This window comes from Papaver somniferum, unplaced genomic scaffold, assembly GCF_003573695.1.
Source record: "Papaver somniferum cultivar HN1 unplaced genomic scaffold, ASM357369v1 unplaced-scaffold_21, whole genome shotgun sequence".
NCBI lineage: Eukaryota > Viridiplantae > Streptophyta > Magnoliopsida > Ranunculales > Papaveraceae > Papaver > Papaver somniferum.
In genome coordinates, this window is record NW_020631041.1 from 1,903,198 (window position 1) to 1,918,226 (window position 15,029).

A 15,029-nucleotide genomic window follows, 5' to 3' on the forward strand; every position below is an offset into this window, starting at 1 on the left:
GCTAAACCTTCATTTACACCTGTATGGGATCCCATTATTGAGAAATTTGGGACAAATTTTACTTACTGGAGGACAGGAAGCTTCTCAAAAGGTGGTAAACTCATTTTACTCAAGTACACTTTAGCATCTTTACATGTGCACTATTTTTTTCTTTTTAAAGCTCCACAATCAGTTATTAACAACCTTGAGAAGAAAATGAGGAACTTCCTCGAAGAAATTAAATAATAATAAATACTCTCATTTTTTATTTTTTTGATGTTAAATAATAATAGATGAATTAACTGAAACCAGTACATTGTCTTGGATAAAATGGTTTGTAATGATACTAGGTGGAGTATCAAGCCAAACTAGTGACTCTAAACTTCCTGCTGAATTCGACTAATTCATCATCAGGTTTATTGCAATCTCTAGGAATATAACGACATAACCAAAAGGGAATAAACTTAAGACAGTCTAAAACATCTATTAGAATGCTTTCATTTTCCCACGCTATAACTGGCTTTGCTGAGTTGATGTAGGTTTCAATTGCCTGTAGATCAGTCTCGAAAACTACATGAGTATGCCGCATCTCCTTGCTCCAGCTGACAGCTTCGAAAAACGCCAAGCATTCTGCATGTTCTGGATTGCTTACTCCTGCATAGAATTTTGCAGAGCATCCCCTCCATGTGTTTGCAGAATCACGCAAAACAAGAGAAACCCCAGTTAGTCCAGTATTACTATCATAAGATGCATCACAGTTTATAACAAGATATGGATTTGGTGGTGGTTTCCACACAGGTTTTGGGGGAGAATTTCTTTGGGTATTAATGTTGTGTAACTGATCTTGTGAGTTCAGTTTACTGGTATATGTTGCAAAACTGATAGCTCTCTTAGACACTGCCAATGGTTCGGCCTTTTTGTTTTGAAAGTTAACTTCACAGCGCTCATTCCATATAGTCCATGAGACTGTCATTGCTATTATCAACCAATCTGGAGAAGAAGTTTGATTCTGGTTTTGGTTCATCCATCCTTCAAAAATTGTAGCTTCTTTATTTTGCATTCTTTGTAAAACAGCAGACCCTCTCGGCACTTGCATCCATACAACTCTGGAGAATGATCATGAAAACAAGACATGAGTGATAGTTTCTTCATATTGTGCACAAAACGGACAATCACGGTTTATGTGCCTGCAATTTCTTGACAATCTTTCCTTAGTAAGCAGAATGTCAGTTAAACATTTCCAGCAAAAATGTTTAACTCTTGGCCATATCTTTATTCGCCAAAAAAAATTTGATAGACGCATTTATGTGTCTAATTTATCTCAATTATATATATTGTTAGTGCTCGATATTGTACTTATTTGGATATTTTATTTATTTGTAGGTGTTTTTAGAAGAATAAAGTTTTGCGGCGAAATTGGCTGAAAATGCGGCGTTTGGACCTCCGTTGATAGAGTACCGGAAGCGCCCCAGAAGTGTACCGGAAGTACCCCAGAAATACCCCGGAGGAACCCCGAAAAAAGTGCGGAAAATTCCCCAGAGGACACTTGCTATACGGACCCTTGATTTTGGATAAGGGGTAACCTAATTACTAAGGGGTGACCCATTTCCAGGCATCTGCTAAAGGGAGACCAGCCACAGATAAGGGGAGGTCAACTTCTCAAATTCAAAAGAAAATTTTGGCGGGAAAATTTTCTTTCACCAGACAGATTTAGGGTTGGATTTTCGGACGAGTTTTAATGAGATTCAATCACTGATTCTCATGGGCTGGACGTGATATGGATATACAATTCTAGTATGGATGATTTCATGGGCTTAATTGGGCTAGAATCGCCGGGAGAAGTGAATCAAAGTTCAACAGGATACGTACTCTTTCGGTTTATTTTCAAAGATTTTGTGAAGAATTTTGGGAGAGTTTTACGCTGGATAAAGATGTACCTAGTCTTGTTCAAGTCTTAAGAGAATTTTGGAGCGTAATAACTGGCCATAGGACGCGTACAAAGCAACAGAAAAGAGATTATTCTCTCAACTGCTCGAGAAGAAAAAAAGAGAAATACTCTCGGATTTAGTCGAGATTTATGGATCTGTTGGGCTATATAAGTGTTGGTTTACATCAAAGAAAGGTTAGAAAAGTTTAGACACAAATAGGAGAGAGTTCAGAGCCGAAACGAGGAAGATACCATTGATTGTTGCTGCTGCTGCTGCTGTTCAAGGAGGAAGAAGAAGAGGAAGAACAGACCTGCTAAGGCAGTCGTTCTTCATCAGTCTTAAAACCAGAACACGCTGTCGCTGTTTACAGCACACGGCTTGTATCGTTCTTTCCAGCAGCTTACACCCTGTGTCACTACTTACAGCACTTTAGTTCTATCGTTTCTTCTCAGCACTTACACCATTTGTAACAGTGACGCTGTAACACTTCTACAGCGTTGCTAATTCCTATTTCATCATATAATCATCAATAAAAACACCTATTTTAGCCATGAATTTATCTTGTGAGTGTGTTTTTGGGATGAGGAGCTAAACCCATTAGCCGAGACGATGGAGGAAGCCATTGGCACAAAATTTATTGGTATAATTCTAATTTTTACATTTATTTGCAATATTATTATTTGATTATTTGCATGAATTAAAATTGAATTAATAGTTTTTATTGAGTAATTGTGAATTGACTTGATGAAGCATGCTGGGTTTTAGTAACTTTTGATGTTTTATACTTTTTAATTACAATTATTACTTCAAAAACTTATTTGAGGCAAATATTAGAATTGATTTTAAAGATAAAATTGCATAAGAACTATTTAGAGTTTACTATTAAAATGGTCATTGGTGGAATCCTAGTCTTGGTGTTTTTCACTATAACTTTGAACAACTCTTTTTATTTGCCTGTTTAAATTTAAATCTAAAAACTGTTTTCTTCACAAGTCTGATACGAATCCGTTTTACCACTTCAACTACAATCACTATTTGAAAAACCATCAAATTTTTGGCGCCGCCGACGCGGACTTGTGTTTAGGTAGCATTTTTTTTTTAGATTTTTTTTTTATTATTATTCTTGTTCTTCTTTACGTTTTTGGTTTTTTTTTGTTTCCTTGCAGATTTTTGAAGTTGGAGCGAGAGATAAATTTGCCAAAGCTTGTGGTGATTTACTTAAAGTTTGGGAGTGAAAACCAAAGCTAAAGAAGCGAAAAGAAGAAGATTTTCTTTATTTGTTAAAAGAGAGAAAAAAAAAAGAGAGACATTTTTTTTTTAATTTTTTTTTTTTTTTTTTTTTTAGACTTTATTTTCTTTTGTATTTTTTTTATGGACTTTGGACATTAATTTTGGGACATTTTTATTTTTATTTTTAAACCCTACGGAAGGGTACCCTTAAATACAAACTGTGTGCAGGGAAGGACGACGATTACGATATCGTCTCGGCCCCTCGGGTTCGCACACGACATAGGAGTCGTGGCCCGAGTCGACTTCAGCGGTTCTTCGCCCGTCTGGTACGGGAGGTAAAATTCTAAACACCCGCGAATCTCCTGCAAGCGGGTTAATAGACTCCTTAAGGTGAATATATGCTGAGGACTTGAATATGGACTGTTTTTAAATTCCTAGTAAAGGGCAAGGCCTGGCCTAAAGATAAGGGTTCGGATTTCATCATCGCTCCCTTCTTGCCCGCCTTAGGAAAACGAAACCTAAAGCGAACCTAAGCCTAAAATTTGGACTAGAAAGAGACCTATAGGGTATCGAGCTTAACAGGACAATCATTCGAAAAATATTGGTTACTCTTTTAGGCACACCTCAAAGTTCTTGACGGTTTATGTGAGTTGAATGCGTGACTGCGCCGCATTGGATCGGTGAGGTTTTGGGTATCAAAGCTCCATTGAGCTTCCCTCGCCTCGATTTAACTTACATTGGCTCGGATTGATTCCAGAGGGGTGTGCTCAAATTGTAACGAATTCCCTTTTGAAGGATTAGAAGCTGGTCTAGAAACAATCTAAGTGGAGCCATCATGCTTGTTGTTTGCTAGAAATCTTTAGGTTTGCTGTGGTAGAGTCGAGTCAGCCTGCTGTGTGTTTGCTAGAACCTTCCTGTTAGGATTTTTATTTCTTTTTGAATTCTTTTTAGTGTATGCCCGATTTTGTTAGGGCTTGGAAAAGAGATACTCTAGGTCGATTGATTAGCGAAAAACCTAGTAGTTCTTCTGATTTAAGCAGGGAGCTCGAAGATTCTTCTTTTGAGAGCCCTGTTTTTGGAAACTTCTGTTTTGAGAATCTGTCTCTTTGTGAGGATAGTACCCCTAGTACTTCTGTTGTGCCAGCGATGGCAACTTGAAAGATTACATGTTCCCAACTAGGACCAACCGAGCTTCATGCATTAAATTGCCAGCCACTACGGCTAATTTCGAGATAAAACCTAGTATTCTTCAAATGATCCCTATATTCTTAGGAAAAGATGATGAGAACCCTTATTTTCATATTAGGGACTTTGAGGAAATCTGTGGGACAATTAGGATAAAGGACCTTACCGATGAAGTCTTGAAACTTAAGATGTTTCCCTTTTCTTGAGAGACAAAGCCAAGACCTGGCTGAACACTACCGTCTGAATCCATAGAAACATGGCAGGAACTTATCGCTGCCTTCTATATGAAGTTCTACCCTAAGCATAAAACTGCAGCTGTTAGGCAGAAAATTAGTGCTAGTGTGCAACAAGAGGGAGAGTCTCTTTATAGGTTTTTAGAGCGGTTCAATGATCTCCTATCTCAGTGTCCTCACCATGGATTTGATAATATGAAACTCGTACAGATTATTTATGATGGTTTAGACTATTCGACCAAAGCCATGGTTGAGTCTATGTGCGCTGGTGAGTTCACTAGTAAAAATGCTGATTGATGCTTTTACCTTCTTAGGAGCTATCGCTGAAAAATCCCAACAGTGGGAATCTTGTGTTGAACCCCCTAAAAGACTCTTGGTCAATAGAAGTAGCACCAATATGATAGATACGAGTTTTGCGTCAGATGCTAAGTTTGCTGCTTTGTCCAGAAGGTTAGAAGCTTTAGAAATGGGTCAGTCTAAAAATAGGTCCCTTGTTGAACCTAATAGAGCCTCTCAAGTCTCTAGTTGTGGAATAGCCCGATAATTCATTTTGGGAAGGTCAAGTTAGTGAAGAACAAGCCCATGCTGTCTATAACAACTCTAGGTTTGAGAACCGTCAGAAGTTTGACCCATACTCAGAAACCTACAACCCTGGTTGGAGAAACCATCCTAATTTCTCTTGGTCTAAGGGCCAGAGTCAAGGCCAGTCTAGTAATTCTCAGCCTCCCCCAGGTTTTGGTTTTAAGAACTCTTCAGGTCAAACCCAGTTTCAGAACACTTCCGAGAAAAAGATCTCTACCTTAGAGGAAGCTATCACTATGTTAGTAAGTAACCATGACATGCTATCAAAGAACCACATGAGCTTTCAACAAGAAACTAGGCAAGAGTTGAAGAATAATTCCCAGAGTCTTGCCAAATTAGAACTTCAAGTAGGACAAATAGCTAAGTTTATAAGTGAGAGAGAAAATGGAAGGTTCCCTAGTCATACTGATCCTAACCCCAAAGGAGAGAAATCGTACAATCATGTGAATGCTGTCACAACCCTAAGAAGTGGAAAGAAAGTTGACAACAAGGTCGCCATGCCTGATAGTGAACATGCTGTAGTTCACCCTGCTGAGCCAGAAAATGAGGAGACTGATAGAGTCTCCAAAGAGACCAATGAGGGTCCTGTTGAGCCTCACTTTGTTCCCAGAGCCCCGTTTCCCCAGCTCTAGTTCCGACTAAGAGGGAGTCCAACTTTAATGATATATTGGAGGTTTTTAAGCAGGTTAATATCAACCTTCCATTATTAGATGCAATTAGGCAGATTCCCTCTTATGCCAAGTTCCTTAAGGACTTGTGTACGCGAAAGCGTAAGCTCAGTGTCCAGAAGAAAGCCTTCATAGCTAGTCATGTGAGTTCTATTATTCAGAATACCACTACTCCTAAGTATAAAGACCCAGGGTCCCCTACCATTGCTTGTACAATAGGTAAGTACCGTGTTGAGAAAGCGTTGCTTGACTTAGGAGCCAGTGTGAACTTACTGCCATACCATGTGTACCTTAAGCTAGGACTAGGTGAGATGAAACCTACCCAGATAACACTCCAGTTAGCTGATAGGTCCGTTAAAATCCCTCGTGGTGTGATCGAGGATGTTCTTATTGAGGTCGACAAGTTTATTTATCCAGTGGATTTCGTGGTCCTAGATACCCAACCTGTCCCCGACCCAGAGAACCAAATACCTGTGATTTTAGGTCGCCCATTCTTAGCTACGTCTAATGCGATCATAAACTGTCGAAATGGTATCATGAATATTTCGTTTGGTAATATGACTATTGAGCTGAATATTTTTAATGTAAACAAGCTACATTCTGAGATAGATAGCACATGTATTGAAGAGGTGAACATGATAGGAACCTTAGTTCAGGAGTCATTACCAAACATCGTATCGGAAAATACATTGGAGAGTTGTTTATCCCATTTTAGCCTGGATTTCGACGATAATAGTAACATTGAACAAGTTAATGCTCTGTTGGATTCTGTTCCTATGTTAGATATTGATATATGGAAAAATAGGTTCGAACCATTACTAGCTTCTGAGTCTATCTTAACACCTTATTTAAAAGAGCTTCCTGAGTTGGAGTCTAATTATACATTTTTAGGCCCACCCGAGTCTTTCCCTGTGATTATAGCCTCCGATTTGGATAGTGATCAGGAAAGTAGTCCAGAGACCGTGCTTCAAGAAAATAAGGAAGCCTTAGAGTGGACCATAGAAGATATGAAGCAAGCTGAGGATGAACCACCTGATTATGACTTAGAGAAAGCAATTGACCTTTTTCAAGAACCCGATGGTCTAGAAATTAGGAACATTGTGACTAGTCATTGTAGAGGCACCCAAAATTCTAAGTTTGGGGGTAGAGATTGTCAATTATCCCCAATAGAAGTCCCTAACTTGGGACTCAAGCCTAGTGCATCTGAGGTATCGCTTGAGTGTATTCAGACTCCACAACCTGATCCGCCTGATAATGTCCAGGAGAAAATCCATATGTTAGAGACCCGTTTTTCGGATGAATCTGTTTGCCGAGACACTCATATGAAGCCCAAGTGGGCACCTCAGATAAATCCAGTTGTCTTGCGAGAAACTTTAGATCAGGTTGTGCTCTATCTGCTCATTTTTCTGATCTTGAGCATTTGTCTCCTATTTGTGGCAGTTCTATTTGGTCTTATGGACCCACAATTATTTCGACTATTGGTATACGACTTTGGAAGGTGAAAATTCTTTTTGAGGTATTTGATGTCTAGCTAATGACTATAAATTTAGCATTTACTGGGAGGCTCCCGCGTTCATGTGATACGGTAATATCCTTCCTTATTTCTTTTCCCTCCAGTGGTAATAGTTTCTCCTTGTTCATGCTTTTAATTTCATCTTTAGAACATTGAGGACAATGTAAGATTTAAGTTTGGGGGTGGGGAAGAAACACTTTTTGTCACCTTTTTGCAATAAATAAACTCCAGAGCCTAGAAATTTATGCCTATTGAGGATTGCACTAACTAATCTAAGTGGATGGAAGCATTTTGATTGTAGGAGTTTGAGGAACCAATCTGATTAGATGGAAACATCTAAAGAGTCTATTCATAAAGCACAGAGCTCAGGTGTTAGAAATAACATGATAGTTTCACCATATCTCGTTGAGTCCTTTTCACTTCTTTTTTTTTTTTATTTTGTTTTTAAACTATGTTTCTCTAAGTGATACGTGGGGCCCACGATTCAAGTTGTTACCAATGCTAGGGTGAATTAGAGTGATTGAGATACCATGAAAAAAAAATTGAAAAAAAAGTTGAAAAAAAAAAAAAAAAAAAAAAAGAAATTGAGACCAGACCATTTGACCAAAAGGAATAAATTCAATAAAGTCGACCACTGGTACCCTTGTATATGCCAGTTGTGTTGACCTAGAGTTAGGTTATCGACCACTGGTACCCTTGTATATGTCAGTGTGTTGATATTAGTCAGACTAGTATCTCAATCCATTAGGATAGGTTCATTTTGGCGGAGGCCTTCAGACAGATATGGGAAACGTCGTTCACTTAGTAAATCAAAACCATCTATGTTTTCTATATCCATCTTCTTGATCTATCCATGTGATTAGTTTTGACTCCGAATATGATGTCCATAGTGCAACTATCTGAGTAGAGCTCTGTCACTTTATATGAATTTTAGTATGCTTGAGTGCAAACTCGTGTACAGCAATTGGAATTTCGCATCAGGGTACTTCTTCCTGTAGTCAATAAGTATGCCAACCAAGGAGATTCTTTAGTGCCTTCCAAGGTTCTGCGTAGATAGCTAAGGTCTGGAGTACAGGTTTTGTGGGTATATCTCTGGTAAGCCCTCCCGAGACTATAACTCGGCCACTAGGGCCACCTAGGGGTTTAAAGGCTTATTGCATACGCTAAATGCAATCGACGATGCCTGCGACAGTGAGTTAGAATTTTATTTTGTAGTTTTGATTTGCTCGGGACTAGCAAATAATAAGTTTGGGGGTATTTGATAGACGCATTTATGTGTCTAATTTATCTCAATTATATATTTTAGTGCTCGATATTGTACTTATTTGGATATTTTATTTATTTGTAGGTGTTTTTAGAAGAATAAAGTTTTGCGGCGAAATTGGCTGAAAATGCGGCGTTTGGACCTCCGTTGATAGAGTACCGGAAGCGCCCCAGAAGTGTACCGGAAGTACCCCAGAAATACCCCGGAGGAACCCCGAAAAAAGTGCGGAAAATGCCCCAGAGGACACTTGCTATACGGACCCTTGATTTTGGATAAGGGGTAACCTAATTACTAAGGGGTGACCCATTTCCAGGCATCTGCTAAAGGGAGACCAGCCACAGATAAGGGGAGGTCAACTTCTCAAATTCAAAAGAAAATTTTGGCGGGAAAATTTTCTTTCACCAGACAGATTTAGGGTTGGATTTTCGGACGAGTTTTAATGAGATTCAATCACTGATTCTCATGGGCTGGACGTGATATGGATATACAATTCTAGTATGGATGATTTCATGGGCTTAATTGGGCTAGAATGGCCGGGAGAAGTGAATCAAAGTTCAACAGGATACGTACTCTTTCGGTTTATTTTCAAAGATTTTGTGAAGAATTTTGGGAGAGTTTTACGCTGGATAAAGATGTACCTAGTCTTGTTCAAGTCTTAAGAGAATTTTGGAGCGTAATAACTGGCCATAGGACGCGTACAAAGCAACAGAAAAGAGATTATTCTCTCAACTGCGAGAAGAAAAAAAGAGAAATACTCTCGGATTTAGTCGAGATTTATGGATCTGTTGGTATATAAGTGTTGGTTTATATCAAAGAAAGGTTAGAAAAGTTTAGACACAAATAGGAGAGAGTTCAGAGCCGAAACGAGGAAGATACCATTGATTGTTGCTGCTGCTGCTGCTGTTCAAGGAGGAAGAAGAAGAGGAAGAACAGACCTGCTAAGGCAGTCGTTCTTCATCAGTCTTAAAACCAGAACACGCTGTCGCTGTTTACAGCACACGGCTTGTATCGTTCTTTCCAGCAGCTTACACCCTGTGTCGCTACTTACAGCACTTTAGTTCTATCGTTTCTTCTCAGCACTTACACCATTTTTAACAGTGACGCTGTAACACTTCTACAGCGTTGCTAATTCCTATTTCATCATATAATCATCAATAAAAACACCTATTTTAGCCATGAATTTATCTTGTGAGTGTGTTTTTGGGATGAGGAGCTAAACCCATTAGCCGAGACGATGGAGGAAGCCATTGGCACAAAATTTATTGGTATAATTCTAATTTTTACATTTATTTGCAATATTATTATTTGATTATTTGCATGAATTAAAATTGAATTAATAGTTTTTATTGAGTAATTGTGAATTGACTTGATGAAGCATGCTGGGTTTTAGTAACTTTTGATGTTTTATACTTTTTAATTACAATTATTACTTCAAAAACTTATTTGAGGCAAATATTAGAATTGATTTTAAAGATAAAATTGCATAAGAACTATTTAGAGTTTACTATTAAAATGGTCATTGGTGGAATCCTAGTCTTGGTGTTTTTCACTATAACTTTGAACAACTCTTTTTATTTGCCTGTTTAAATTTAAATCTAAAAACTGTTTTCTTCACAAGTCTGATACGAATCCGTTTTACCACTTCAACTACAATCACTATTTGAAAAACCATCAAATTTTTGGCGCCGCCGACGCGGACTTGTGTTTAGGTAGCATTTTTTTTTTTAGATTTTTTTTTTTATTATTATTCTTGTTCTTCTTTACGTTTTTGGTTTTTTTTTGTTTCCTTGCAGATTTTTGAAGTTGGAGCGAGAGATAAATTTGCCAAAGCTTTGGTGATTTACTTAAAGTTTGGGAGTGAAAACCAAAGCTAAAGAAGCGAAAAGAAGAAGATTTTCTTTATTTTGTTAAAAGAGAGAAAAAAAAAAAGGAGACATTTTTTTTTTATTTTTTTTTTTTTTTAGACTTTATTTTCTTTTGTATTTTTTTTTTGGACTTTGGACATTAATTTTGGGACATTTTTATTTTTATTTTTAAACCCTACGGAAGGGTACCCTTAAATACAAACTGTGTGCAGGGAAGGACGACGATTACGATATCGTCTCGGCCCCTCGGGTTCGCACACGACATAGGAGTCGTGGCCCGAGTCGACTTCAGCGGTTCTTCGCCCGTCTGGTACGGGAGGTAAAATTCTAAACACCCGCGAATCTCCTGCAAGCGGGTTAATAGACTCCTTAAGGTGAATATATGCTGAGGACTTGAATATGGACTGTTTTTAAATTCCTAGTAAAGGGCAAGGCCTGGCCTAAACAAGATAAGGGTTCGGATTTCATCACCGCTCCCTTCTTGCCCGCCTTAGGAAAACGAAACCTAAAGCGAACCTAAGCCTAAAATTTGGACTAGAAAGAGACCTATAGGGTATCGAGCTTAACAGGACAATCATTCGAAAAATATTGGTTACTCTTTTAGGCACACCTCAAAGTTCTTGACGGTTTATGTGAGTTGAATGCGTGACTGCGCCGCATTGGATCGGTGAGGTTTTGGGTATCAAAGCTCCATTGAGCTTCCCTCGCCTCGATTCAACTTACATTGGCTCGGATTGATTCCAGAGGGGTGTGCTCAAATTGTAACGAATTCCCTTTTGAAGGATTAGAAGCTGGTATAGAAACAATCTAAGTGGAGCCATCATGCTTGTTGTTTGCTAGAAATCTTTAGGTTTGCTGTGGTAGAGTCGAGTCAGCCTGCTGTGTGTTTGCTAGAACCTTCCTGTTAGGATTTTTATTTCTTTTTGAATTCTTTTTAGTGTATGCCCGATTTTGTTAGGGCTTGGAAAAGAGATACTCTAGGTCGATTGATTAGCGAAAAACCTAGTAGTTCTTCTGATTTAAGCAGTGAGACATTCCAGTCCTTCCCGTTATTTAGTTTCAACTCTTGGACAAAGATATAGTTCTCACTGTCATTAATGCCTTGTTTTGGATATGGTGGGATATTAAGACCTGTTATCTAAACATCCATCCAAATCTTTACTTTATCTCCTCTACCAACTCTCTACCTGCTATGCTGTTTGATGAATGGAATTTGCTTCTGCAGACCTTTCCAGACCCACGACCAGTTTTGCTTTATAGGGGAATGAAGCATACTGGTGGCTGGGAAATACTTTGCACCTATGCTTTGACCCATTGCGCCTCAGAGTTATTACATATCCTCCATGATGATCTTATAAGAAGTTCCTTGTTTAACAGCTTCAGATTCTTGAATCCCTGCCCCCCTAAGTCTTTGTGTAACCCCAGTTTTTTCCAAGAAGTAATATAGGTACCTTTCTTCTCAGTGAATCCCCACCAGAATTTTCATTGTAGAGAATCGATTTGGTTGATTGTTTCAGCAGGTATTTGCAGATAATTCATCGAATAAGAGGGAATAGTGTTTGTAACTGTATTTATCATTAAGGACTTACTGCATTGCGACATTGAGTCTCCATTCCATGATGAAAGTCTTCCCTTGACCCTTTCAACTAGTTTAGCGAAACATTCAGTTTTATTTCTCCCAATTAGAAGTGGTATACCCAAATACCGCTCATTTGGTTTCATCTTTTGCACTTTCAATCTTCGAGTAAGAAGTCTGCAAAATCTTTGTGGCACCCCAACACTATAGTAAACACTTGATTTAGTGAAGTTTACTAATTGACCTGAGGACGCACCAAAATCTTCAATAATACTAAGAAGATTGTTAACATTGTGAATATCAACGTTGATAAACAAGAGGCAGTCATCTGCGAAGAATAAGTGTGATACTGAAGGCGCACTTGGAGCTAGTTTAATACCTTGAATCTTGTGATGTTTCTCTTCTTGTAGTAATTTTCGAGACAAAGATTCCATAGCAATGATGAAGAGGTAAGGTGATAGAGGATCACCTTGCCTAATACCCCTTGTTGGTTGGTTGATGGGTTTTTAAATAGTTGTTGTGATAGTGGTAAGGGATTCGTTTCAGACTTGTGAAGGAAATGGAATCTTACATTTAAATAAAATTTTATACAAAAATATTACAAAGGGTGAGAGAGGTAACCAAGACACTAGATTCCACTATTATGCAAAATTGAATGATAAATATTTCAAAACTCTATTCAATTCTTAAGTCCTCTTTTATCTTTAATTCACTATCAATCATACAAATTCTCAAACATTATTTGTAAACCTCAAGCATAGATTATCAAGAGATTAAACCAAGCATATCCTATCAAACTGAGTAACAAATAATTAAGACAATCATTCAAACAATTTAAAACTCTGCAAAAGCAGCGATTAGGTGAATTATATAATAAAATGAAATAGTTACCTATTTATGTTGTGTGAATAGCTTCCTCCATTTCCTTGGTTACGAGGGAATTAGCTCATCATGGTAAACATGCTCTCGAAATAATTATTTATTGCTCAAATGATGTTTACAATGGAGAGAAGAAGATAAAATGGTGTAAAACAGCTAATGTGCGACCTACAGGAAGCGTCACAAAAGAACGATAGAAATGAAGTGTTGTTTTCGTTGTTTTTCTAAGACCCACAACCGTTGTCGCTATCATTGTTGACAAACGACAGTCTTATGTAGTCTGTTCTTCGTGTTCTTCATCATCAGCAGCAGCAGAAACAGAGTTTGGGAAATTCGTGATTTCTGCTTCTCTGGCCCTCCTCTCGACCCCAAACTCTCGACAACCCTTCTATGGAACCTTGTGACTGTATTTATACACATATCATGCATTGAAACTTGCTCAATTACTCCCAAAAATCTTCATTTACTCGGCAGTGAAAGAAAATATTTTTGGATATTTTCTTTCCTGTTTTAGCTTCTCCACGCGAATTCAAGCCTCCAAATCACTATATTTAACTCCTTCACGCTCTTAAAGGTTGTTATGGTTTTCTTACATGTACAGAACACGTTCAATCCTCACCAAATCCCGTGAATATCTTTCTCCTGCAAGTATTTCTCTGTTTGAAACTCGTGGATTATCTAGCCAATTCTAGTCTGAACGAACACCCATACCAGCTTTGTATGATCATATCACGTCTACCCACTAAGTATCAGGGATTGAATCTCACTCAATCACGTCCAAACACTTGATTGAAATTCTGCCATGGAAGAACATTTTTTTCCGCCATTTTCTGTTTTAAATTTTTGGAAGAAGATGACCTCCCCTTTATCCATTCCTGGGGTCCCTTTAGCAATTGGGGTGGAAATAGTAAATTTTTGGAAGAGCTTATTTTTCCAAAACACCTACAAAGACATAAAATAACAAAATAAATACACAATCGAGCACTAACAATACATTCAATTGAGACATATTAGACACATAAATGCGTCTATCATTGGTAGGCAGTGCAAGGTGCACCATTAAGAAGTATTGAGATTTTTGTAATGCTAATGCATTAAATTATAAGAATACACCACTCTTGGCTAAATCCCATTTTCTGCATAACGTCAATGAGAAAAGACCACTCGATCCTGTCAAACGCTTTTGACATGTCCAACTTCAAAGCAAGATATTTGATTGGATCTTTTTTATTGTTCATAGTGTGAATAATCTCTTGAGCAAGATGTATATTGTCTGATATTTGTCTACCTGGAACATAGGCTGCCTGTAGTGGAGATATGATTTTACCCATAATTCTTTTCATTCTAGATGCAAAAATCTTTGAGATAATCTTATATGACGTATTACAGAGAGCAATTGGACGAAGGTATGAAGGAAACTGTTTGTTCTTCGTTTTTGGGATAAGAGAAACATTAGTAGTATTTATACTCTTGAGAATAAAACCAGTGCGAAAAAACTGTTTCACCATCTCTGTAACATCTCTGCCAATAATTTCCCAGTGAGATTTGAATAAACCCGGAGGGAAGCCATCCGGGCCAGGTGCCTTTCATGACTTCATGTCCTTTAGTGCTTTAATAATTTCATCATTCTCTGGTATTCAGGTGAGCTCCACATTATATGAATCTGTGAAGACTTGAGGGATACATTGAAGAATAGCTTCATTTGTTGCTGGTGATGAAGAAGTATGCAGATCAATGTAGTGTTTTACTAGGAGCTTTTCCATGTCATTTCTTGTAGTGCACCATTGTCCACCTTCATCCCTTAAAGCTGTAATATTGTTTCTCGATCTCCTTCTATTTGCATTTGCATGATGGTACCTTTTATTCTTATCCATTTGGAGCTAATATTCGTCTGTTGCTTTCTGCCCCCAAAATTCACTTTGCACTTGATGCCAATGTTCAATCTGATTTTCAATGTGCTGAATTTGCTGAGCAGTATTTGAATTCGGAATTTCTTGTTGCACTGTCTCCATTTGTTGGTGTAAAAGATGTATATTACTTTGTATATTGCCAAACTTTTCTCTATTCCACTTTGACACATAACGCCTGGTGGTAATAAGATGTTCTGACAATTGATATGCATGTGAA

General features: G+C 38.0%; 1 protein-coding gene across 1 annotated transcript; it reads right to left on the bottom strand.

The window, feature by feature from the left end:
- Positions 1–337: 337 nt before the first annotated feature.
- Positions 338–1,075, bottom strand: LOC113340144. The gene has a single exon (XM_026585349.1). It carries the CDS (start codon positions 1,073–1,075, stop codon positions 338–340), a length of 738 nt encoding a protein of 245 aa, XP_026441134.1.
- Positions 1,076–15,029: the final 13,954 nt, after the last annotated feature.

Excerpts from the sequence above, each read along its gene's own strand:
- LOC113340144 (XM_026585349.1), bottom strand. The coding sequence starts at position 1,075 with ATGCAAGTGCCGAGAGGGTCTGCTGTTTTACAAAGAATGCAAAATAAA.